Genomic DNA, 26597 nt, shown 5'->3' on the forward strand with positions numbered 1-26597 from the left:
TCATTTTCCAAGGTGTGGGTGCCGGGTAAGATTTTTCTTAGAGTTTTGCTCTGGCTTTAGCAATATAATGTAACACTTAGGAAAGAATATACACGCAAGCAGTCCAGCAGCGGATGATAAAATGGCAAAGATTTCCACTGCAGTAACATATTTGCCACTTGTACTAATGTAACCAGGAATGAAGCTTACCCAGACCATGACAAACACTAATAAACTGAATGTTATAAACTTTGCTTCATTAAAACTGTCTGGCAAATTCCTGGCCATGAAAGCCAAGATGAAGCAAAGTAATGCCAGCAGGCCAATATACCCGAATGAAACTAGAAACGCCAGCTCTGACTCCCGGTTGCACTCTAGAATTATCTTAGTCATTACAGTTTCTCTGTTTTTCTTTGTGAAAGACGAAGAGAATGATAAAAACCCAATGGAGATAATAATCTGAATAATTGTTGTAAATCCAACCAGTATTCTCTGATGTGATTGGTGGAAATATTTCATCACACCCTGGTTGGGCCTTGACATTGTAAAAGCAAGAGTGACAACTAAAGTCTTTACTAGGATACAAGATATAGTTAGGACAAAGCTTATGCCAAATACTACTTGTCTGAGCACACACAGGTAACTGGAGGGTTCTCCGATGAACGTGAAGGCCCCAGAAAAAGACAATGTCAATGACATAAGGAGCAGGAAGCTCATTTCTACGTTGTTGGCTCTGACAATTGGGGTATTCCTATATTTTATGAATACCCCTACAACCAGAAGAGTTTGACAGATACCCAGTGTAGCAGCCACAGAGAATGTGATTCCAAGTGGCTCTCCGAAAGACAGATAATCTACCTCCTTAGGAATACAAGCATCTCTATTCCTATTAGACCAGTAGTCAGGTGGGCACCTTATACAGTCAGTAAAGTCTAAAAAGAAAAGAAAAAACAACAGATATGTAGTGACAATATTATCATCATCATCTATCTAGCTATTATGATCTTTATCAGCTATCTATCTATCTAGTTATAGATCTATCCAGATGTGCACACTTTGGGGTACTATCTGGTTTCCCCTCCTTGAATTCAATTAAATCTGCATCTTTAAGACATGTCTACAATTAAATATAGTAGAAGCTTAAAGGGGTTATCCAATGCTACAAAAACATGGCCACTTTCTTTCAGAGACAACACAACTCTTGTCTCCAGGTCAGGTGCGGTTTGCAATTAAGCTCCATTCACTTCAATGGAACTGAGCAGCAAAACCCCGCCCAAGCTGGAGACAAGAGTGGGGCTGCCTCTGGAAGAAAGTCACAAAAGAAACATTGCTGATCCCAGTGAGACCAGCCAAACGACAACACTGCCGGCTGCTAGTGAAAGCGCTCAAAGCAGTGAAGTCCCAGGTGCATTGCCCCCTGGGAAACATGAATATGCAAAAGAAGAGCCCGTGGAACCTCATCAAAGAGTCTTGAAACACAGGACTAGCCAGATATCCCTCCTGGAAGGACCCAGCCAAGGGGTGGCTCCTGTAAGGAAACCACCATATTAAGTGGCCCTATAAGTCAATGTAATGACAAGGGAAAAACCAAGGCCAGGCCACATACAGCCACATACAGCTGTTTCGGGATGTTGCCCCTCATCAGAGTGGAGCAGGATTCTGGCTAGGTGGGAACAATGCCTAGCAGAGCCACAAGAGAAACAGATCGCTGATCTCAGGGAGACCAGCCAAACCACAACACCGCCGGCTGATAGTGAAAGCGCTCAAAGCAGTGAAGTCCTAGGTGATTAGCCCCCTGGGAAACATGAATATGCAACAAAAGAGCCCGTGGAGCCTCATCAAAGAGTCTCTTGGTGGTTTTGGTGGTTTCCTTACAGGAGCCACCCCTTGGCTGGGTCCTTCCCGGAGGGATATCTGGCTAGTCCTGTGTTTCGAGACTCTTTGATGAGGCTCCACGGGCTCTTCTTTTGCATATTCTGGAAGAAAGTGGCCATGTTTTTTTAGTGCTGGATAACCCCTTTAAGGTTTTCCATGTCCTAGGCCCGCTACAGTTATGTTTTGTTCTGCAGACCCTTTGAAGCTTGATGGACAAGCATGACCTCTGTCTCTTATCTTGCTTGCATCAGATAGCTGTAAGTCACTAAACATTGGACTATTGTCTAATTTCCTGGTGACTACATCTGATCAGTGCTGTATTTTCTTACATGTTCTGCTAAATATCATTTAGAAAGTCATATCTATCCAGGCACAGTTATGATTCTAGCCATACTTATGATGCCAATTCATCCCATAGCCACACCATTATACCCTTGTCCTGTCTTAGGACCAAGTGGATCCCAAGGCCTTCCCATGTTAAAATAGTAGATCTCCACATTTCTAGGTTGTCTACACCTATTCTATACAGTACTAAGACTAGAACACAAATAAAGTATAATAGTGGTACCCGTTCCATTGGATATTTCACCATCTGGGCATGAAATACAACTGAAGCAGCAGACTGGTTGCCCCTGCAAGATACTTTTTCTAAATCCAGGCTTGCAGCTTCTACTGCACTCTGATAGTGGAGGCTAAGATGAAGAATTGGAATAAATGATTACTATATTCGCCATTCTAATAGTAATGATAGAAATTGTAATACAATGATTTGATAGAGGAGGGGAACAGAAAATGATATATAACAGACACGGTAATTCAATGCTTATATATACTGTTAAATAAAATCATACAACTGAAAACTTTGAGAGACATAAAGAAGTTACTGAGGGTGGGTTCACACTGCGTTTTTGCAATCCGTCTAACGGATCCGTTTTAAACGGTCAAAAAAGTAGTGTCAACAGTACTTTATTGTCCGTGAAAAAAACCGCATCCGTTTTGATCAGTTTTATTTATAATGGAAGTCAATGGAAAAACGGATCAAAAAAAGATGCACACAAATGCATGTTTTTTGCAAAAAACGGATCCATTAAACGGATGCTGAAAACGCAGTGTGAACCTAGCCTTAGGTTTATAAAGAAATGTAGGATTTATTTTCCTCAGAAACAATCCAATGCTTGTCTACAGTCTGTATATAGCTTGGTATTGCAGCTTAGCTCCATTCACTTGAATAGTTATGAACTGCAATAATAGAAACAGCCCATGGATAAGAACGGCAATGATTTTTGGGAAAAGTACTGTTAATAAACCAAACCTTAGACTCGCCTCCATTCCACAAGGTCATCTGCTCATCAATCACTAGCTGATAGTCCATAATGGTGCTGCCATAGTAGCTTCCCACCTTCTTATACGTTAGAAAGTCATTTTTTTCCATTTGCCAGTTAACAATATCATACTTTGCCACTGGATCTCCATTTTTGTCAAAATAGTGATAAATTCCATCTGGGTCTGTGAAATTTACAGCTTTTAAAGCTTTTACCAACTGCAAGGGGAAAAAAGCATAAGATACATTGATGCAATGATTGCCAATGTGATACTATGCAGCTTCTGAAACTACCCACCACTTCCATAAAACTTAAAGTGTCACTGCCGTTATAACTCTCAAAATCTAAATCAACAGTAGATGTGATATAAAGCAAGTTTGCAAATTTTATTTTTTTTTTCTAAATTTTATTCAATTTTCACAATTTACAGTAAAAAGAAACAAAGAACATCTGGCAGCCTGACGGGCGCCAAGGCACTCATACAACTGAAAACAGCAGAAATGCAAACAGATATAGGCCCGTGACCGGGAAAACGGGCCGAACAAGACAAACCACGGCTCCCATACAATGCAAGCTTTTAATATCAGTAAGGGTAGGGAGTGAGCTAGCGCTCAACACGAGACCAGCAAGTTTGCAATTTACTTTCATTATTTATTTTTTAGTTATCATGGAAAACACGGCACTTCCTGTTTTCTGACTCCTTTTTTTTTTTCAAAAATCAGGAAACAGTCAGATAACAGGAATTCCTGTGTATCCTAGGTCATCTGAGCGCTCACATAGGAGGCAGTCATGTGATTGGTGGACACATTGAGCCGTGTCAATCAGCACAAGTCTAAAAATCTGCCTTCAGGAGACTGGACCTGGATTTCTAGTAAGTTCAGCTTTGTTTTACAGCATAATAACAAAAAAATAATAATAATAAAATAATAATAATAGTAATGTAATTTGCAAACTTTCTTTATTTCACATCTACTGTTGATTTAGATTGTGAAAGTTATAACGACATGTACACTTTAAGCATCCAGATGGGAAAACCTTAAAGAGTCACTGTCGTTAAAATATTTTTTTTGCAGGCGATTTTAAGAAACTTTATAATTGGGTTTATTAGCCAAATATGCCATTATCTGCATGTAAAAAGCCTTTTCCCAGGCCCCCCCCCCCCCCCTCCTCTCCTTTCTGTCATCCACTGCTCAGAATCAGGAAATCTTGACTGTTTTTTCATCAGTCGGATTTGTCTGTTCTATTAAGAGGGGAGGGGGGAGAAGGGAGGAGCAAGATTAGCTGGCAGCTGAGAGCTGAGAACAAAGGATAACACAGCGGGGGAGCTATTCAGAGCCCTATTCAGAGGTCAGAGAGGTCAGTGGTGATTGCAGAGGAGAGAGCCCGTGATTTGAATGTAAATTAACTCTTTGTTGTCCTGTTTTGCTGCCTTTACTTTCTCTCTCCATAGGAAAACCATAAAGACAGGGGGCAGAGCTTCAAACTGCTTTTTCATGATAAAAGTTCATTTTTCAGCTAATAAAACCCAATTACAAAGTTTCTTAAAATTGCCTGTACTATTGATTTCTGCAAAAAAAAATTAACGACAGTGACACTTTAACTTCACAGATGCATTCACCATTTATTTACATAAAATTACATTTTCACATACCATTTATATATTTATCACAAGATTATATGTATTCATATTTAGTCATTTCATTAGTTATATTAACTTAACATGATTTCATAGATTTCATGACCCAGCAGTTTCAGCTGGGCCGTTTTAAGCCTCTCAACTACCTCTGGTGGCCATAAACCATATCTATCAGACATTCGGGGCAGGATCCATGGCTTAAATGGATTGTCCAATGGTATAAAATAAAATAAATATAACAGACTGGGTTATAAAGAATGTGGTACTTACCTCTCTGATCCCCTTCAGTTGCCATCTCAACAGTGTCCAGGTGCTCGCTGATTTCCACAACATATATAGTACACAGGAAAAACCACTTATCTAATCACTAGCCATAGCAGCAACCTGCTTCAATTAGTGAATGACTGATGGGTATTACTGTGTGTTGGGTGAGGGACCAAGAAGTGAAGATCAACAAGGACCCAGGCACTATCGGAAAGTGAATTTAAAGAGGTACTCTGTGCAAAGGTGAAAAATCCAGGTGGGCAGGGGGTGGTGGGAACATAATAAAGAATTCATACTTACCCTTCCCAGTGCCTCCACAGCCACCAGTTCTCTGTCAGCGTCCGGTCTCTTGAATCCCCCGAGTTCATTTTTCATTATGGCCCCACAGGAACTACTTGCTCAGCCAGTCAGTGACGGCAGAGGTGTCCTACCTCTGATTGGCTAAGCGAGCATTTCTGAGCAGGGCTATGACATCAAAGCATCCGGAGCTCGGCGGGGGACCGTGAGTAGTGATGTTGTGTTGCGGGGGACAGGAAAATTTTCACCACCCCGCCATTTCTCCTCTAAGAGGCTGCTGATTGATCACCCACATGCAGGTTAGCATGGAAGAAAAAGTCTGCAGAAAAAGAGGCATAGCAGATACAATATGGAGCATGGTGGGGAACTTTTGCCCATTAAAAAGATATTATTGAATACTCCTCTGTAGTAAAACACAACATATTAAATACACATCTGACTATGTCAAACAATAGACCACAAAACGCATTTACCTGATAGGGTTGCAGATTTCTCTCTCCCATACATGGCTCCTTGTCACAGGACCATAGGCTATGGAGCGCATGTACGATAGCGTATACTGCATTGTACACATTGCAGGTAATTCTCAGCTGTGACACATCTATATATGTATTGGTCACTGATGACAGATCCTCATTGCCAGTGCAAATTGTCATATTGTTTTGTATTTTAGTACGATCTGGCCAAGAACATTCAAATGAATTTTCCCAAAAGGATTTGGTTATAAAATCTACAGGTTCCTGTTCAGTGTTTAGCTGCAATAGAAATTTTTTAAGGCCTGGGATGCTTCCTGTGGGTATTGCTAATCCCAACGTGCCCCTGAAAAAACTGGTGTGCTCCTTTTCTATGACAAAAGTAGATGTGCTCCAGCCTTCACTTGCCAGCCAAGTTCTGCCAGTAATATTTTGCTTGGCTATCTCCCAAACCAGTGGTAGTAAGTTGGTATCTCCGGAGAACACAATGATAACTTTAGCTGAAGATTGTTTTATAGTTTGAACAATCTGCAAGTATTTAGTCTTGAAATACACTAATGGAATTGTCTCTGAGAATGCGATACAGACTCCAAGTCGTACAACCTGCTCGGTGAACAGCTGGACTCCAACTTTCCCATAATCATTGTCTTCAGCCAAAGTGCCCACCCACTTCCAGCCAAAGCGTTCCACTATGGCTGCCAAGGCAGTGGTCTGAAATGTATCACTTGGTATGGTACGAAAGAAGGATGGAAAATCCTGTTTATTACTTAAAACATTGATGGAGGAAAAATAGCTGATCTAGGAATATAAAGAGAACAGAACAAATCTCTAACAACAATGTTCAATGCAATGTCGTAAAAAATATTCGTATGCATCTATTTTATCATTAACCTTACTTGTGGATAGTAATAGGTTCCCAATATCCTTGCCATTGCTATGGATATAGCTGAAGCTGATTCGCCAATAACAGCAGATAATGTGGACTTCTTTGGGCATTGATAGTTTGGTATATCTTTTGTTTCAGATCCAGAGATCAGCATGAACATCTGTTTCACTGTTTGCGCTATATTATCACAAGTGTCATAGATTGCATAGCCTACTGATATATTAGGGAGCAGATAAGTGTTACTATTAATCTGTTTTATGGCATAGATCATAGTTCTGATCCAACGGAAGCTCCTAAAATCAAAGCTAAAGATACATAAATATTTGTTAATTTTTTTATATCATAGAAAATATACAAATAATACTTATAAGGCTATATTCACCTGGAGTGAAAAAAATATCAAACTATAGTCATAATTTTGAGTGAAAATAAAACAGTGTGTAAACAGGTGAAGAAAAACAGCTGTATTTTGCAAAAGCAGGTCGCAAATAATAAGAATGTTTATTATTTGGATGGTTGTAATCAATAACGGACGTTATTCTATACCGTTTGTGTGCTGCTGGCCAATTTTCCATTGACTTCAATGGAGTACATCATTTTTGTCCAGTATTTTGCAACCAAAACCAGGAGAGGATTGAAAACACAGGCTATAATTACACACACTGTTGAAATTGATTGGATGGCCACCATTTTAAATAATTGCCATAATTTTAAAACAATGGTGATGTTTTGAAATAATGGCCGTTATTTGACATTAAATGACGGCCATCCACTCAATTTGTGTGAACATAGCCTCTCTGTATTTTCAATCCACTCCTGGTTTTTGTTACAACAGTGCTTCTCAATTCCAGTCCCCAGGCCTCACCAACAGGTCACGTTTTGAGGATATCCCATACAAAGAACACCTGTGATAATACCTGAATTATATCACCTGTGAAATACTAAGGAAATCCTCAAAACATGGCCTGTTGGTGAGGCCTGAGGACTGGAAATGAGAAGCAATGGGTTACAAAATACTTAGCAAAAATACTGTGTGGTAACATGCAAAAGAATTGGTGTGGTTTCATATTGGTACAGAACAACAAATGTGGATGGAGTTTTAAAAAAATGTCATCATATGTAGCATAATAAAGAAAGAAAGAATAGAGGGCATACTGTGAATTTTCTAATCTGATATATCACAAACTGGACCCTAGTAAACTCCTCACTGCCATTTGTTTCACCAGATTAATTAAGAGATTGATTAAAAGGAGTTGGCCCCTTAAAAAAAATCTGTCCCTGGGCAGCTCAGGCCTACACCAGATCCGAGCTTTATCTAAAGTGGCCAGCTTGGCATAAAATGCTCAAATACCATAAATTGCTCACAAATGTTTGACCATAAGCAACATTTGCTGCTCCTTTACTATATATATATATAGAGAGAGAGAGAGAGAGACAAAAAGCTAAATAAAAATTACCCATAGGATAGAAACACCCACCTATCATCACACATTTGAGCTGCTGGGTTTGAAGTAAACATTGTAGACCCCATATTGTTAGATCTACTGATCGGGAAGACTCCTCCAATCACTATATCTCCGGAGCTGAATATGCCTGGGATTACATTTGTGTCTAGTTTACAGGAGGGGAGGATTATTTCACAGCAACATACATGATACAACAGCAAATGCAACATGTAACAGAACATCTTCAGGATTTATGAGATCTGCTACACCAATCCCCCATTTATACCCTCCAGAACACTTGTCTGCTCAGGTTTAATTGTCCAACAACTTTGTTGTCAGGCCCTCTGGGAGATTCCAATATGGATGCACAAGCTGACAAGAGTCTTTCCTGTCAGTCCTGATTATACATGATGTGAGTGAGCTCTTCCCACCAGAGAAATTTTCTCGGTAAATTAAACAGAAGGAAAAGTGTTGTGTTGATTTTAATAAATCTAAAAACGCTATGTGACTGTAAGAATTATGTGTTCAGATTAAAATCTTATAAAAACAAGGGAGAACAATATGTTAGTTATGCCTATGAACAGAATAAATAAGACTAATTGTATAATTTTCATAGGATAACATTCGGTTGAAAGTCTATATATTCAACCCAATAAAAAAATGTATAGAGTCTCAAAATATTGCCACATATTCCTGTTCGAGACAGAAATTGTCCAGAGCAGGAAAGGTTTTCTATGGACAGAGATGTCAGTAGAGAGCACTGTGTCAGACTGAAATATAAACATTTCCCGCAGGACATACAGCAGCTGATAAGTGAGGGAAGACTTGAGATTTTTAAATAGAAGTAAATTACAAATCTATATTACTTTCTGAAATCAGTTCATATAAAAGAAGTTTAAAATTTACTTGCCTGAAATTCTTATTTACTAAAGTCAGAAGGCAGCACACCAACGGGTTAATGGATTTCCGTTGACCTGGAACACAAGGGGTTAATCTAGCAATAAACACAAATAGGTTAACCCCTTAAGGACAGAGCCTGAAATGGCCTTAATGACAGAGACAAATTTTATGAATATGACCAGTGTCACTTTAGTCATTAATAACTTCGGGATGCTTTTACCTATCCGGCTGATTCTGAGATTGTTTTCTCGTGACATATTGTACTTTACATTTCTGGTAAATTGGAGTCGATACTCATAACAAATCTTTATGAAAAAAACCCAAATAATGTGAAAAAATGTGAAAAAATGCATTTTTCCAACTTTGAAACTTCTTTGCGTATACAGAAAGTGGTTATACCACATAAATTATATATTAAATAGCATTAGCAACATGTCTACTTTATGTTGGCGGTATTTATTAAACTATCTTTCATTTTTTTTAGACGATAGGAAGCTTAAAACATTAGCAGCAAATTTCCAAATTTTCAGTAAAATTTCAAAATCAGATATTTTTAGGGACCTGTTCAGGTTTAAAGTGTATTTGAGGGGCCTGTATGTTAGAAAGCCCCACAAAGCACCCCATTTCAGAAACTGCACCCCCCAAACTCTGCAAAAGCACATCCAGAAAGTGTTTTAACCCTTTAGGGGAGTCACAGAAATAAAAGCCAAGTGTGTAAGGAATTTGAAAATTTTAATTTTCTGTGCAGAGATTTTATTGTAATCCAATATTTTTCATAATTATAAACCTATTACCAGAGAAATGCACCCCAATAATTATTGCCCCGTTTCTGCAGTTTATAGAAATACCCCATATGTGGCCCTATTGCGCTATTTGACGCAACCACAAGCCTCAGATATAAGGGAGCGCCTAGTGAATTTCAACGCCTCCGTTATATTTGGTCATTTTTGACTGTACCACTTCAGGTTGGCAGAGGCTCTGGGGTGTCAAAACCTAAAAAACACCCCTAAAGGGACACCATTTAGAAAACTACACCCCTCAAGGAATGTAACAAGGGGTGCGGTGAGCATCTGGACCCCACAGGTGCTTCACAGATTTTCCCAACAATATGGCGTGAAAAAAGAAAAATTTATTTTTTACACTAAAACGTTGTTCTAGCCTTCAATTTTTCATTTTCTTAAAGGGATAAGAGGCAAAAAAAAGACAAAAAATGTGTAGCGCAGTTTCTCCCGAGTACAGAAATACCCCACATGTGGCGATAGAGTGCCAAGGGGGCGCAGGACGAGCCTCCAAAGGGAAGGAGCGCCAATTGGCTTTTGGAAGCTGAATTTCACTGAAAAGGATTTCAAGGGCCATGTCGCATTTACAGAGCCCTCGTGCTGCCAAAACACTGGAAACCCCCCACAAGTGATTCCATTCTGGAAACTACACCCCTCAAGGAATCTAACAAGGGGTGCAGTGAGCATATGGACCCCACTGGTGACGGGCACAAATGTGGAACAATGTGACGTGAAAGGGAAAAATTTCATTTTTTCACTTTCATGGCACAAATGTGCCCGTCATCAAGGGGTCCATATCCTCACTGCACCCCTTGTTAGATTCCTTGAGGGGTGCAGTTTCCAGAATGGGGTCACTTGTGGGGGCTTTCCAGTGTTTTGGCAGCAGGAGGGCTCTGTAAATGCGACATGGCGTTCATCATCCATTCTAGCCAAATCCAACCTCCAAAATCCAAATGGCGCTCCTTCCCTTCGGAGGCTTGCCCTGCGCCCACATGGCGCTTTATGTCCACATGTGGGGTATTTACGGACTCGGGGGAAATTGCTCTACACATATTGTGTGTTTTTTTCTCTTTTAACCCCTTGTGAAAATGATAAATTCAAGGCAAAACCAACATTATAGTGTAAAAAATGTAATATTTCATTTTCACGCCACATTGTTCCACATTTGTGCCCGTCACCAGTGGGGTCCATATGCTCACTGCACCCCTTGTTACATTCCCTGAGGGGTGTAGTTTCCATAATGGGGTCACTTGTGGGGGGTTTCAACTGTCTTGGCAACACAGAGGCCTTTTGAATGCAACATGGCCCCTCGAAATCCATTCCATCCAAATCCAGCCTTCAAAAACGAAATGGTGCTCCTTCCCTTCGGAGGCTTACCCTGCACCCGCATGGCGCTTTATGTCCACATGTGGGGTATTTACGGACTCGGGGGAAATTGCGCTACACATTTTGTTTTTTTTCTCCTCTTTTAACCCCTTGTGAAAATGATATATTCAAGGCTAAACCAACATTATAGTGTAAAAAATGTAATATTTCATTTTCACGCCACATTGTTCCACATTTGTGTCCGTCACCAGTGGGGTCCATATGCTCACTACACCCCTTGTTACATTCCTTGAGGGGTGCAGTTTCCATAATGGGGTCACTTGTGGGGGGTTTCAACTGTCTTGGCAACACAGGGGCCTTTTGAATGCAACATGGCCCCTCGAAATCCATTCCATCCAAATCCAGCCTTCAAAAACCAAATGGCGCTTCTTCCCTTCGGAGGCTTACCCTGCACCCGCATGGCGCTTTATGTCCACATGTGGGGTATTTCCGTACTCAGGGGAAATTGCTCTACACATTAAATGTTTTTTTTTATCTTTTAACCCCTTGTGAAAATGAAAAAAAATGACAAGATTAATGATTTAGAGTAAAAATTTTACAAAAATTACACTAAATGTTGGTCTAGCCTTGATTTTTTTCCATTTCCACAAGGGGTTAAAAAAGAAAATGAACACAAAACGTGTAGGGTAGTTTCCCCTGAGTACGAAAATACCCCACATGTGGACATAATGTGCCATATGGGCACAGGGCAAGTCACCAAAGGGACAGAGCGCCATTTAGAGGCTGGAATGGAGGATGGAGGCCATGTCGCAATTACAAAGCTCCTGTGCTGCCAGGACAGTAGAAACCCCCGACAAGTGACCCCATTCTGGAAACTACACCCCATAAGGAATCTAACAAGGGGTGCAGTGAGCATATGGACCCCACTGGTGACGGGCACTTACGTAGAACATGTGCCGAGAAAATAAAAAATACAATTTTTTTCATTTTCACGTCCCAAATGTGGCCGTCACCAGGGGGCCATATCCCCGCTGCCCCCTTTCTTAGATTCCTTATGGGGTGTAGTTTCCAGAATGGGGTCACTTGTGGGGGGTTTCTACTGTCCTGGCCGCACAGAGGCTTTGTAATTGCGACATGGCATCCTCTAATGGAAATGGCGGCCATACCTACTTAGCTGGGGAAAAGGGACAATTCTAATTTATTTGGGGGTATTAGGCCAATTATTAGTTTATAAGGTTGGAAATGACAGGTGTCCATCAAACTCAACCTGTGTTGATCCAGAGGAAGGCAAAAACCCCTCGTGAGGCAGACGACAGTAGCCTCATCACAGGGGAAAAATTCCTTCCCGACTCCATATTGGCGATCAGAATAATCCCTGGATCAACGTGACTCCTGAAATAGGAATAAGGGACAGAATTTAGATAATGTAGAACCCCAATGACGTGTGGTGCGCCTTGAAGCGATCCAGTATGCAGAGGCCGGGGGGATCAGGACAGGCGTCACACTGGAAAATGTTGTCCTTCCTGATCCCCCTGTTACGCCACACTCTGCACTTCTTCTGGGGTCTCCCGTTCTCCAGTGTGGGGGACGTCACCTGGAAAATGTTGCCCTGGTGCGATACGGGGTCCTTCATATCCAGAAGCGCTGGGTCCGCTCCATGGCTGCTAAATATTAGGGCTCTATTACTACTTCTGATATGTTCGGATCGTGCTGCAAGCTACAGGGCAGCGAGAGACCAGAGGAGGGGGTGCTGGTATAAAAGTTATCCCCGTACAGGTGGTGGTAACCTTTATCCAGCAGTGGGAGGATCAGTTACCGGACGATCTTCCCACTTGTTCTGAGGATGGGGGGGGGGGGGGGCATCTGGGGGCTGGATTCGGGTGTCCCTTCCTACATACACTCTAAGGGTACATGCACACTGCGGAATCGCGACAGATAACCCTTTGTGCATTCCGCAGCTGGCACCCGCCGGCGGACTGATGCAGGCATGTGTCTCCACCCGTGTCATAGAATCCATTCTATGCACGGGCGGATTCCGCTCTCCGTCCAACGTGTTCATTCTTTGGATGGACGATGGAATCCGTCCGTGCATAGAATGGATTCTATGACACGGGTGGAGACACATGCCTGCATCAGTCCGCCGGCGGGTGCCAGCTGCGGAATGCACAAAGGGTTATCCTTCGCCATTCCGCAGTGTGCACGTACCCGAAATCTGTAAGTGTACCCTAAGGCACGCTCACAGAGTTTGTAGAATTTCACACCATACCGTCATCTCTTATTGGGACGGTACTGGCGGAAAAGATGTGTCTGGGGGGCAGCGTACGCTACGCTACCCCCAGATACGTCATTGGAGGATGAGGATGATGAGGATGAATGGAGGAACGAAGGACCCCCCATTCATCCTCACTGGCTGTTTCGGTGTCGGAGGTAATAATAACGTATCCCTCTGACGCCGAAAACACCCTGGGGGCCATCTTTATACGGGGATTGGTATATGGGGTATGTAGTGGTGTAGTGTCAAACTTTATTCAATGTAGTGTGGTGTAATGTAGTGTTTTTTACGTGTTTTTTTTACAGTAAGTATAAAAAAAAAACCTACGCCAACAAAGGAGTTGCTGATAAATGCCGCACTTATGTGCGGCACTTATAAGCAGACCGTGGCAGTAGAATATAGAAAAAAAACACCCTACGCCAAAAAGGAGGAGTTGCTGATTAGCAGCGCACTTTCGTGCGATGCTGATCAACACTCAGCGGCGATAGGGTGCGGAAAATAGAAAAAAAAAAATTTGAAAAAAAAAAAAAAAAAAAAAAAATTTCTACATTTGAACATCCCTGTAGCTGCTGATAAGTGTATTACACATATCAGCTGCTAGAGGGCAGCAGAGCGCAAAATACGGAAAGAGCCGACGCTGGAGCCGAAAATAGCCGAGAGAAGCCGAACGTGACGTCACGGAAGAAGCCGAAGACCCGAACGAAGACGAGGATGCCGCGAACCCGGAAGACGCCGATCAGGAGCCCGGGACAGGTGAGTAATGTACAAATACCTGCTCTGGACCCCTCGGCTACCTAGCTGAGGGGTCCAGGGCAGGTATTTACTATATTGTGGGACTCTGATCGCCGTGCCACCGGCCCGATCGCCGTGAATGGCCGGCCGGTACCGGCCGGCCGTTCACGGCGATCGGGCCGGTGGCACGGCGATCACCATTACTTTTTACAGTAATGGCGGTCGGTGCCGTCCTCGGACAGCACCGACCGCCATTTTTTTCCGGGTCATCGGGTCGCCGATGACCCGGAAAGGTTCCGATCGCCGCTATTGGCTGATCTGAATTGATCAGCCTATAGCGGCGATCGTAAGCACGGGGGGTGTTAACCACCCCCCGTGCCGTGAAGCTAAGATGGCCTGCTATGATTTATAGCAGGCCATCTTCCCCGACCGCTGTGTGTGAACACGCAGCGATCGGGGAAACATCGGGCGTAAATTTACGCCCTGATGCGCCAAGTACCAGGGCGCGAGGGCGTAAGTTTACGCCCGATGTCGTTAAGGGGTTAATACAGCACACTTGGTATTCCCCTATAAGAACCTCAAGAAAACCACAGAACACTGTATGGTATGCAAGCAATACTTATTGGGGGGTATATTGTGCTGCCTTCGGACTCCAGGAAATAAAAAATTCTGGTAAATTTTATACTTCCTGATCATTATCAGGCAGCACACTAATGGGACATTCAAAGCAATGAACCAAGAGGGTAGGGTATTAAATCCTCGGTAATGCTTGATGAAGGTAGACGGTGTGGACCAAGAGGGAACTTTGCAGATCTGCTCTAGCTGAATATGGCATCTCTCCGTCCAAGATGTAGCAGCTGATCTTGTGGAGTAGGCATGAATTGAATAAGGGGATTCGAACCCTATGGAATAGTAGCAATAACAAATTAAATCCTTGATCCTTTCCCCAAATATTTGTACAAACAAGGCTTCCGTCTGTCTGAAACGGGCTGTTTTTTCCAGGTACTTCGAAATGGACTTTTTGATGTCCAGTAACTGCAATGCTTGTTCTTTGCGTTTGACAGGTAGGATTATTTCCTGGTTCATATTCCCCGAAGAAGGCACTTTTGGCAAGAACCTGGGCATATTTCTTAGGACAACTTTGTCCTAGAGGAGCTTCAGATACGGATCCTTACAGGATAGCGCAAGAAGCTTGCTTTTCTGGCTGACATCACTGCAATTAAGAACAAATGTTTTCCATGAGAGACATTTTAGTTCTGCATCTTTAATGGGCTCCAATGGTTCTTCAGCCAGACAGTTGAGCACCACTGTAAGATCCCAGGTCAGGACTGGATTATGGTAGCTAGGTCTTAATTTATATTACAGATAGTCTACAGCCATGGCCTATCAGTAATATATACACATCAACCTACCCAGGTTTGAAGTGGTGGCACCACACTAGGTCTTAATTTAGATATGGCTCTGAAGAATCTCGAGATGAGGATAGTTCTGGAAAACAGGCCATCTAGATGATTGTTGATAGCTGTTAGGTGAACCTTCAGCGTATTAGGTTTTAAAGAGGATGTACCACTAGGTACATCCTCTTTAACCTGACACAGTGATAGAACGGCGCCGTCACAGGGAAGCTGCTGCCGCGGTCCGTTTTCTGATCCGCGGCCCGGTTCCCGTGTACAGCGCCGTTCTATCTACGGTTACCGGCCGGTGCTCAAGCACTAGAGGTGGGCCGGCCTGCCCCCAGTGGGAGGGAATTCCCTCCCCTGTATGACGCGGCTCCATTAGAATCAATCTTGCAGAAATTGGAGAATAGATATTTCTCTGATTCCTCTGCTGTTGGAAACACACCATGTGGAGTAGAGATGCCAAACTCTAGAATAGACTTTCATGGTAGTAGTTTTCCTTGAGGCTGAAAGTGAGGAGTTCATGTTATATGCTGTTAGGTGGAGTTTGGATAGGCTGGGGTGAAGTAGGCCGTCCTGCTGCAGGAGATCTTTGCGGAGGCAGCTTCCAGAATTCGCCTTTTGATAGACTCCACGCGAATGGAAACCACTCCTGATGGGGCCAATATGGCAGGATGATGATTGCTCTGGCACTCTCATCCGGAATTTTCCTCAGGGCTCTCAGTATGAGCGGAAACATTGGAAATGCAGAGATAAAGCATCTTGGTCCAAGAAATTGATAGGTAATCTACTGCAAACAGATGATCCATTCTGGATATAAAGCAGAAACGTTTCAGATTAGCCTTGTTGCGATTGGCCATTAAATCCACATGAAGGCAACCCCATAACTCCACTATTTTGTTGAGTTCAATTCCCACTCACCTTAAAGGGTTCACATGGCAAAGCGGATGGAGTAATGGTGCATACTGATCAGATAATTCACTGTATTCCTTATCTTCATCACTCTTTCGGGTGAAGGAAACAGCAGCATTTGCTGGCAGTCTATCACGAAGCCAAGGTAAGTTAAACTTGTTAATAAAATATGGTTTGATTTTTTTGGAGTTTATGAGAAACCCATGGGGGGAGATTTATCAAAGGGTGTAAAATTTAGACTGGTGCAAACTGCCCACAGCAACCAATCACAGTTCCTCTTTCCTTTCAGCACTGCCTAAATCTGAGCTGTGATTGGTTGCTGTGGACAGTTTGCACCAGTCTAAATTTTACACCCTTTGATAAATCTCCCCCATGGTCTTGTAGCGTGGTCATTGTCTGATTCAAGCGAAGCATCAAAGTGTCTCTGCACAGAGCGGTCGTCTGGGTAGGGTGTAATACATATGCCTTGTTCTCTTAGATGAGCTGTTAAGACCACTGCAATCTTTGTAAATACATGAGGTGCTGATGTAATCCTGAAAGGTAGGCAGGTGAACTGGAGATGAACTACTTTCTTGTGATGCAGGAAAGCAACTCTGAGAAACCCTGTGCAACCCTGTGTTTCTTTAGGATTGGTACGTGCAGGTATGCATCCTGCAAATCAATGGTAAAAGTACTCCTAGATTCCAAACGTAAATTAAACTGCCTATTTGGTGATCTTGAAAAGGAGTCTTTAAAGGGCTTTTTCTTTAGTGGGAAAACAGCACCTTTGCCATTATTGATTTTATTTAGAATGCCCTCAAGTTGTGGCCCAAACAATGAGGATGGGTGAAAGAGAAGAGATACAAAGTGATTTTTAGACAGGACGTCACCTTCCCACAATTTCAGCCAAAGAGCACGCCTTGCTGCGATAGACAATGCCATACATTTAGAAGAATACTTTAAGGCCTCTATAGGTGCATCACACAAATATATTGTGGCTCTCTTCATGCGGGAAAGATCTTTTAACAAGTCCTCTCTTGTTACAAACCATCCTCAATGTCTTGATAACAAAGCTGATTCTTTAGCAAAAAATAAAAAAATAATTTTTAGAAAGGCGTGTGGCAGGTAGGTCCACTTTTGGAGAATTAAACCACTCATCTGTCATATCAGGGTCAAGCCTGTACAAAAACATGGCCACTTTCTTTCAGCACCACTCTTGTTTTCAGTTGGGGTGGGGTTTTGTTCCATTGAAGTGAATGGAGCTTAATTGCAAACCACACCTGAACTGGAGACAAGAGTGGTGCTGTTTCTGGAAGAAAGTGGCCATGTTTTTGTGGCGCTGGATAACCCCTTTAAGTTTTTTATTAGACTGAGATCTCTCAGGTTTGGCCCAGTCTTTCTGAAACACGTCTTTAATCCCTTAAGGACAGAACCAAATTTTCAGTTTTGCGTTTTTGTTTTTTCCTCCTCGTCTTCTAAGAGCTATAATTCTTTTATTTTTCCATCTACAGGGCCATGTGAGGTCTTGTTTCCTTCAGGAACAACTGTACTTTGCAATAGCGCCTTTCAATCTACTATAAAATTCATGAAAGAATCCCTAAAATATCATTTATGGGGTAAAATTGGCATAAAAAATGCAATTCTGCTAATTTTGGGAGGTATCTGCATTTACGTAATGCACTTCACAGTTAAACGGACATTTTAACTTTATTCTCTAGGTCGGTCTGAATACAGTGATATGCATGTTTACATAGCTTTTCTACTGTTTTACTATTGTTATTAACAGTTAAACCTTTTTTTTTTGCAAATAGGTATGATTACAATGGCCCTATTGTGACTGTTAGGGGTGTGTTTATTTTATCTCCTACAGGGCTGGAAGGGGTGTGATTTTTTGCGTTATGATGGAGACGGGCCACAGCGGAACCCACTCGCGTCATGGCACATGAGGTAGCACCATTCAGGGGCCAGAGAAAGGTGGACTGAACTTACCCAAGGCAAAGATGCACTTGATTCCACCCTGGTTATAATTGAGTTAGATTGTGGATGCAGCTGAGGGACCAAGATAACCCTGGTTTACAGCTGGCACTATAATCAGACCCCAGGGACGGGAACAGGCACAGTAGTTGATTTTTAAAAAATCTTTTTACAATACATCCTTCTGTCTGAGAAGAGAAAAAAATAGTGTTCTGTGGTTTTTTTGTGGCTCTTATAGGGTGATACCAGGTCTGCAGTATTAATCTATTTGTGTTTATTGCTAGGTTAACCCCTTTTGTTCCAGGTTAACGGAAATCCATTAACCTGTTAGTGTGCTGCCTGAGGACGATGAGGAAAAAGCTTTTCCCTGTAGTACACGAACTGGAGAGAATGGAACGGCTGCACATCCCATCTATGGCTGATACTAATGCAACTAGGCCTATATTAAAAATCAACACCAGAGTGTCTGTATATGAATTGATCAAGCCATATTGCCCCGTGTACCACCGCGCAGGTCCTCTGGTCCACACGGGTCCCTACGCTAACTCCACACCGTGTCGGTCAGCGACCGCCAACCCCGCAAAGCGTGCACCTGCAGGGAAGGGAGGCCATGGAACGGCCCTGCAACCCCAATGTCACAGGACCAGACCCAAAAAGCCCCACCAAAACCCAGCCAGCACCACCGGCGGGGAAGGCTGCCCCCAAACGACACAAGCATGGATATGGTATTACACTTACCAGACTTGTGCTGCTTGGGGGCGACCTTCTCCGCCGGCGGTGCTGGCCGGGTTCTGGTGTAGTGTTTTTGGGTCTGGTCCTGTGGCATGGGGGTCGCAGGGCCGTCCCATGGCCCCCGTTCTCTGGCTGTGCACGCCTGCGGGGTTGGTGGCCACTGACTGGCACGGTGTGGACTTAGTGTAGGGACCCATGTGTATCAGATACCGGCACGAGGTACATGGGGCAGTATGGCTTGATCAATTCATACACAAAATTCTGATGTGTTTTTTATTTAGCCTAGCGGCACTGGTATCAGCCATAGGTGTGAGGTGCAGCACTCTGTTTCTTCCCTGAACCGCATTTTCCCTGTAGTACGCCTTTAATACTTAGGAAGACTGCTAGAAACACCACTGTCTTTGGGGGCCTTAACACAGAGATTTATCTGACAGATTTTTGAAGCCAAAGCCAGGAATGGATTTGAAAAGGGGCGATATCTCAGTCTTTCCGTTATGACCTGTACCCTGTTTATAGTCTGTTCCTGGCTTTGGCTTAAAAAATCTGTCAGATAAAACTCTGTGTAAAGGCAGCCTTTGTTTTAAAAAAAAAACATTGGTGATGAAGAAAAGCCAAACTGGGAAGCAAGTAAATTGGAGATCCTTGAGTAGGGACTGTGATGGACTGCTACCCTGTGGAGCTTCCTGTGAGCCTGAAGGACTGAACTGTGAAAATAAATATCTTTCAAACTGATGCTCACCATTGAATTACCTTCCTATGGATTATAGATTTTAAAGACTCAAGACACCATCTTGAAATTATTACAAGTCTTAAAGAGGATGTACCATCAAGTACATCCTCTTTAATTTGACCCTCCGATAGAACGGCGCCATCACAGGGAAGGTCCGTTTTTCGATCCGCAGCCCTGTTCTTGTGTATGGCACCGTTCTATGCACGGGTACTGGGCCGGTGCTCGAGCACTGGAGGCGGGCCGACTCGCCCCCAGTGGGAGGGCATTCCCTCCCCTCTGACGCAGCTCCTTTAGAAGCAATGGAGCCGTGTCATAGAGGGAAGGGGAACTCCCTCCCACTGGGGGCGAGCCTGCCCACCTCCAGTGCTTGAGCACCGGTCCGGCACCCGTGCATAGAACGGCGCCGTACACGGGAACCAGGCCGCGGATCGAAAAACGGACCACGGCGCCGTTCTATCAGTGGGTCAAATTAAAGAGTATGTACCTCATGGTACACCCTCTTTAAGCCTTGGAAAACAATGTTCCTATCTGTCTTCTTTTAATTAAAGATCATCTAGAGCAGACGTGCCAAACTCAGGCCCTCCAGCTGTTTTAAAACTACAATTCCCATCATGCTTGGACAGCCAAAGCTTTAGCTTTGGCTGTCCAGGCATGATGGGACTTGTAGTTTTGCAACAGCTGGAGGGCCTGAGTTTGACATCTCTGATCTAGAGGAATCTATCTTCTCTGTAAACTGAAGTGGTAACTGTCTGCTTAACAACTTTATTAAGTACATTCATCTTATTATAATAAACAGATATATGTCTTCAGGTAAGTGCATGTTAATTCTCAAATCCAGAAGCAATTCCTACAAAAAGTGTCGACAAAAGGGGCATCAGACAGTAAGAAAGACTGACCAAAAGTCAGAGGAAGGGTATCAGGTACATGCTCTAAATTCTTTGGAATCTTGCTAGTCACTGCAATCTGTAAAAACTTGGGAATAAAGAAGGTCTGAATCGAATCATCCTTAAAACTCAAAAGCTGTTTCTTCTTTAGAAACTGGATCAACATAAAGCACCATATAATAAAATCTAAAAAAAAACAAAAAAAACATTGGTCTCTCCTCTTTTATGCTGAGTTGCTTCACAGTTTTCTCTTTTGACCTTTGAAAAAGTCTCTATGAGATATGACTTAAACCAGGTGAAAAACCTCCTAGGCTTCATGGGGGCAGGGGTTCACAATTATTGCAAATAATCCCTGTCTTCAGGAAAATTATTCTATGGGTGCTTTTACATATTCAGGCTTTGATCATGTTTTGTAATACAGTTTTGAAACTAAACCAGGTGTGGATTATGAAAATAATATAATATATAGAACTAAAGCTGCTTCGACTCTTTGCAGTGTACCCTTGGTGCAGAATTATTCCAAAAAGAAAATGTGGCATCTGGTCTTCATATTCAAGGAAATCCAAAACACAAGGGAAAAAAATGTATAGGTCCGTGATCCTAAGATAGGGATGACCCAGTGGTAATTTATTAAATCTATGTCACTGAAAAGGAGAGACCACCGTTCGTCAAATGATAATAAAACTTAACCTTTATTATAAAACAAAAGAGGTACACAGCTGTACATAGTGAGCAGGGATGTATGTGGTACCTAGATGTTAGTTGGAATGGTATTAAATGATGAGACAAGACATAGGGGAAGTGTGCCCTGTTCTATTAGGCTCAGTCTTTCCTTGCCTTTTGAGGTGCCCACCTCCTTAATAGGGTGGCCCCAACCACGTAGACTGTCCCTACTCTATTTAAGTGCCCGGGAAAAAATAATAAAAGGACAAAAAAAAGGAATGTACTGTGTCATAAAACACAACAAAATATTATGTACAAAATCTTACCAAAATACTACTTATGTACAAAACTTACAAGGATATATGGATGTCATGTCTGTTATACCACAATTACGCTATTGATACAGTGAAATCTACTGCTGTTCCACGCGTTTCCCCTCAGAAAAATACCCCAGGTTCATCAGGGAACATTACTTACATTATGCTAAGATGAAGCACTGAGGGTGTATATGGTATGTATGTGCTTCAAAATGGAGGCGGTACCCCAAAATATATACAGACAGATAGTAACAAGATAAACTAATATATATATATCGTCAGCCAATAGAGGATGTGTGTTGGTTTGACCAACGGTGGTCTTCATATTCACCTGTTTTTGAAACATGAACAAAACCTGAATGTGTAAGAGCACCCGGGGGTGAGTTCTGTTTGGTCAATAAATGGATGATTTTCATGAAAAAATGTCCAGAAAGGCTATTTGTACAAGAAACCATTGTTTTTTTTTGTTTTGTTTTTTTAACAGCTGGGGGGAAAAAAAAAAAAAAAAAAAACAAGGAGGCTGATTTTCTGTCCATTAGGCTCCGTGCACATGGAGCAAAATTGGCGGAATTCCCCCAGCCTCCCTGTCATAATGACAGTCTATGGGAGGATCGCGCGCCTCCTCTCTCTGCACTGAAGAATGAACGTTTAGAGAATTCTGCCATGGAATTCCGCCACTTTTGCTCCATGTGCAAAGAGCCTAAATGGGCAAAAAAGGAGATGTTAATTTTATGGCTGTAAAACGTGGCGTGAGCTTATTGGCATCAATTGATTTGTACTGTTGATGTGGTTTATTTTCTAATGACCTAGCTAGGAGTAGAGGGATTGATCCTTTATGTGATACCCAAGGACAATGGGAAAATCTCCCATTAAGGGTGCCTACACAGGTACCGTAGCGCTGCTTATTTCTCGCACAAAACTTGCATCAAACTCGCATGAAAGTAGCTGTGTTTTTTGTGGTGTTGAACTCGCCTGTGAAAATCATGTGAAAATCAAAACTTGCATGTAAAAATCGCACCAGAATCCATAGCAATCAGTATCTCTTTGGATTTATGTGCGAGAAGCAGCGATAAATACACAGCGATACGGTACGTGTGAAGGAAGCCTAAACAGGCATTATAGACAATTGTTTGTATGTCTACACTGTATATCAGGTTTGGTTTGCCATTAATAACCTAATATGGTTTAGTAAGTTATTTAAATTTTAAAAACAATGAATAGTTGTTAGGATTTAATTGAACAGATTTGATGCTTAGCAGAACACTCCTAAATTGTCCTCAAGGGACTGCATTTAATGTAGCTGAAATCATTGCTTTATTATGTACTTTAATGAGCTGGAATTGAAGCTCTTTCTTATGGCAATTGAAAGACATGTCAGCGCAACTTAGTGCAGCAAGGAGACAGATTAGAAAACCAGTCACCTGGATGTTAACAAAAAGTGCCATTGTCTCAATGTGTAACACAAACATATCCCACCAAGGGAACAGCTGAAGAATTAGGTCATCCCTTTTCTGTTCCCTTGATGCCATTTAGATCATATCTAATTCTGGAAGGGATCTCACAAATTTAGAGCTTTGCATCCTTTTTCATTGTGTGAGCGACACGGCACATTATAATACCCCTATTACATCACATACAGCAGACTATCTTATTAGATCAAAAAGGAGAATTCTGTCAATTTTTTTTTTTTACATTAAATAGAAATAAAAAATTAAGCGATTAATTTCTTTATATATCTTTATAGCTGTCAGGGCTCTATCTAATTGAATGCAGAGCTCAAAATCCTCTAACAATTCATACTGTAACACAGGGACTGCCTACAGCCACAATCAGTGGAAGTCAAGGCGCTAACTGCATCATACTGTAGTACATTGAACTTGATGACTCAAGGAGTTTGCAGTAATCTCCCATGCTTTTTCTAGTTTAGGGTGGTTTCACACACAGCATTTTTGGTGTTTGACTGGCCAAAGTCTTGATATTTCAAGAAAGCATATAGTGAACTGTAAAATGAACTACACATTTTGTACTTGGGGCGTTTCTGTACAATTTTTGGGTCAGCGATGGTTTTTCAGAATTCAGCATGTTCCGTTGCAATCAATTGAAACCCCGTTTTAAATTAGGTTTACTCGAAAATTCTAAACACTTTTCAGCTATTTACCAAGTCAAAAAACGACTCCAGAACTCGTTATATATTACAATTGGGTCCTCTAAATTCAACAAAAAAATACCACGTTGAGGCTATATTCACACCAAAATATGGCCATAATTTTGAGTGAATGAGCATTATTCATTAGAATTTTACACTCATTTTTATCTACTGTCTGCAATGATAGTCAATTCATCAGACACTAGAACACATTATTACATTGAAAATACAGCTGCATTTTGCATTTATTTTACTATTTAAACATAGCTGTAATGTTTACTTGATTCTCAGACATAATCGACCCCTTCATGGCAAGCATCTTTAGCGCTTAGAGCATCCTTCTGCTGATATGACCTGCTGTGAACATGATGTGCACTTCCTCTTCACTTAGTGGGGTCTGAGTAAGTGGCTGCAACAAGCCCTAGCTAGTGCAATCCGGTTATGTCAATCAATTAGGTCAACATGTGTATCAGTATGCTAGGCTAGCCTCTGCCATATCATTCATCTAATGAACCTATAATAAATGGGGGAAACATAGTGAGACCCCCCTCCCCCCATAGCTATCTTTTTATGGATTTTTGGGACATAGTTGGATTGTCTTGGTTGCTATGCAATATAATGATGTATCTTAACTGTGATGATTTAAAATACCATAACTTACAAATTACTTGCATTGAGTCCCTCCACCAATGACAGATAGATAGATAGATAGATAAAGTTTCCTTAACTCACAGGTGCTCAACAATTTCCAGACATTTGCGACTCCATTTGGCAAAATATTTATTTATAATAAATCTGTTCAAAAGCAGTTGGTCACATCAGTAATTCATTTTACATTATTGGGCTATTACAATGATATTGATAAACGTATATAAATGAACTGCCTTTTTGTACATTTTACAAAAGAAAAACAAAAGGAAAAATAAAAAAAAGGGGTGGGGGGGACAAAAAAAAAAAAAAAAAAGGTCAACAACAGAAACACATGGAAAAAGAACAGGCGGATTTTGTAAGACAAAAGGCAAAGCAGGATGAGTTGTTTGCACTGAGGCAATTGCTGCCATTATTGTTACCCGTACAAGTCCTCTGCACCCTCAATGCAACAAGACTTTTGTTTAGGTGCAGGCTCTGAGAACGGAATCAGATGTCATGTACAGTAGCAGCTCCAGTCAACTGAACAACAGTACTGCATGTCAACACTGGGAATGGTTTCTGATAGAATTTCAAGCTGCACACAGTACTTTTTACACCAGATTAAAACATTTTATTACTCCCATTCAGTAGTTCCTGGTGGCTTTGATGTCAAATCATACATTACTCGAGAAATTCCTGGGATCTTCTTAATTTCAGTCACCATTTTCAAAACCACCTAGAAATAGTAGAGATGAAAACAATAAATAAAAAGGTTCTATTAAACACATTGGACAACTTTTAATATAGTACTGCAGTTATATAGAAAACAAAAAAGAGCCTATGCTTACCTCTCCAAGCTCCCCAGTGTTCTCCGCTGATCACAGCCGCCTCCACTTCCGAGACAAACTTGTTTTAGGAGTGACAGCCCACTCAGTCAATCACTGGCCACTGGGCAGTCCTGTCTCAGTCGGTGATCGGCTTACACTCCTGAGACAAGTCAATCTCAGAAGTGGAGGCTGTGCAGTAAGCAGGGGCACCAGAGACCAATAGGAGGACACCAGGGGAGTGGAGATGTAAGTATAGGCTTTGTTTTCTATATAACAGCAGCAGTATATTAAAGTTGTCTAACACCAGATAACCCCTTTAAGTTGATGGCCTAAGATGATGGGTCATCAATATTAGATCAGCAGGGATCTGACCTCTGGTTCCCTCACCAATCAGCTGTTCGAAGGGGCACATAGCTTGTGTAAGCACCACAGACTCTTTAATGTTACCAGTGCTCGTACCTGCATCTCCTTACTTTACGGTTCACCTTCTTGTCTTACCCATACACAAATAACCCACAGCCTGTGCCAGTGTTTACAGCTCCTGGGACAGTCCTACACTGAGAACAAGCTGTTCCTTACAAAAGCTTCCTAACTACAGCTGCTTCATAGTCAGGGCACAGTAAAGTGGTTTTCCATTAACCTGAATGGGCAACAACATTTAATTGCCTCTGGTTCTGTATTTAGAACCAGGTGGAGTCCCTTATTTCTACCCATATTTTGTAAAGATCAATTTATAACCTCCCAAAATAGTATTTAAATGTTAATATTTTATCTCCCAAAAAAAATGATGTGAGAACCACAAGACAATACCTCTTCTGGAATCTCATTGCCCGGAGTAGCAGCGATGCCAGTCATAAAATCGCTGGTGATAAAAGTGCGGATAACCACAGACCTTTGACACGACGGCTGTTTTTGTAAAGGATCTCGATCAAAATGTAGTGGTGTCAATATGACAGGCATCTGGCTTATCTTGCTGGCATAACCTGTGTGAAAATAAAAATAGAAACACGGGTAAAACATAGGTGCAATGTGATATGGGCACAGGCTAGTCGAGCTGTACAGGAAAAAGACACAATCCATGATGTGAACACATAATTAAAAGAAAAAATATATGCAGTCTTTGCTTCAAAAAATAAAATAAAATACAATTCCACATGGATGTCTGCAATCATCAGCAATCGCCCAAAAAATTCATCCATGATGCGTCCGTAATTTTTGCG

The 26597-nt window shown here is 41.9% G+C and overlaps 2 protein-coding genes across 2 annotated transcripts in view; both read right to left on the reverse strand.

The window, feature by feature from the left end:
* Positions 1–23303, reverse strand: LOC138795232 (extracellular calcium-sensing receptor-like). Its single transcript, XM_069974226.1, has 9 exons — positions 23196–23303; positions 22666–22746; positions 20807–20948; positions 9088–9151; positions 6743–7037; positions 5847–6644; positions 3167–3394; positions 2423–2546; positions 1–911 (listed from the first exon to the last, which is right to left on the reverse strand). Exons 1-9 carry the CDS (start codon positions 23301–23303, stop codon positions 1–3), a joined length of 2751 nt encoding a protein of 916 aa, XP_069830327.1.
* A 1552-nt stretch (positions 23304–24855) lies between these two features.
* The window catches only part of GMPS (guanine monophosphate synthase), a 32436-nt gene continuing 30694 nt past the window's right edge, over positions 24856–26597 (reverse strand). Inside the window, exons 15-16 of the mRNA XM_069975300.1 lie at positions 26188–26360; positions 24856–25286 (exon numbers count right to left, since the gene is read on the reverse strand). Coding sequence (XP_069831401.1) covers positions 25185–25286; positions 26188–26360 — 275 coding nt within the window. The 3' untranslated portion in view covers positions 24856–25184. The remainder of the gene's footprint in view (positions 25287–26187; positions 26361–26597) is intronic.

This window comes from Dendropsophus ebraccatus, chromosome 6 (assembly GCF_027789765.1).
Source record: "Dendropsophus ebraccatus isolate aDenEbr1 chromosome 6, aDenEbr1.pat, whole genome shotgun sequence".
Classification (NCBI taxonomy): Eukaryota; Metazoa; Chordata; class Amphibia; order Anura; family Hylidae; genus Dendropsophus; species Dendropsophus ebraccatus.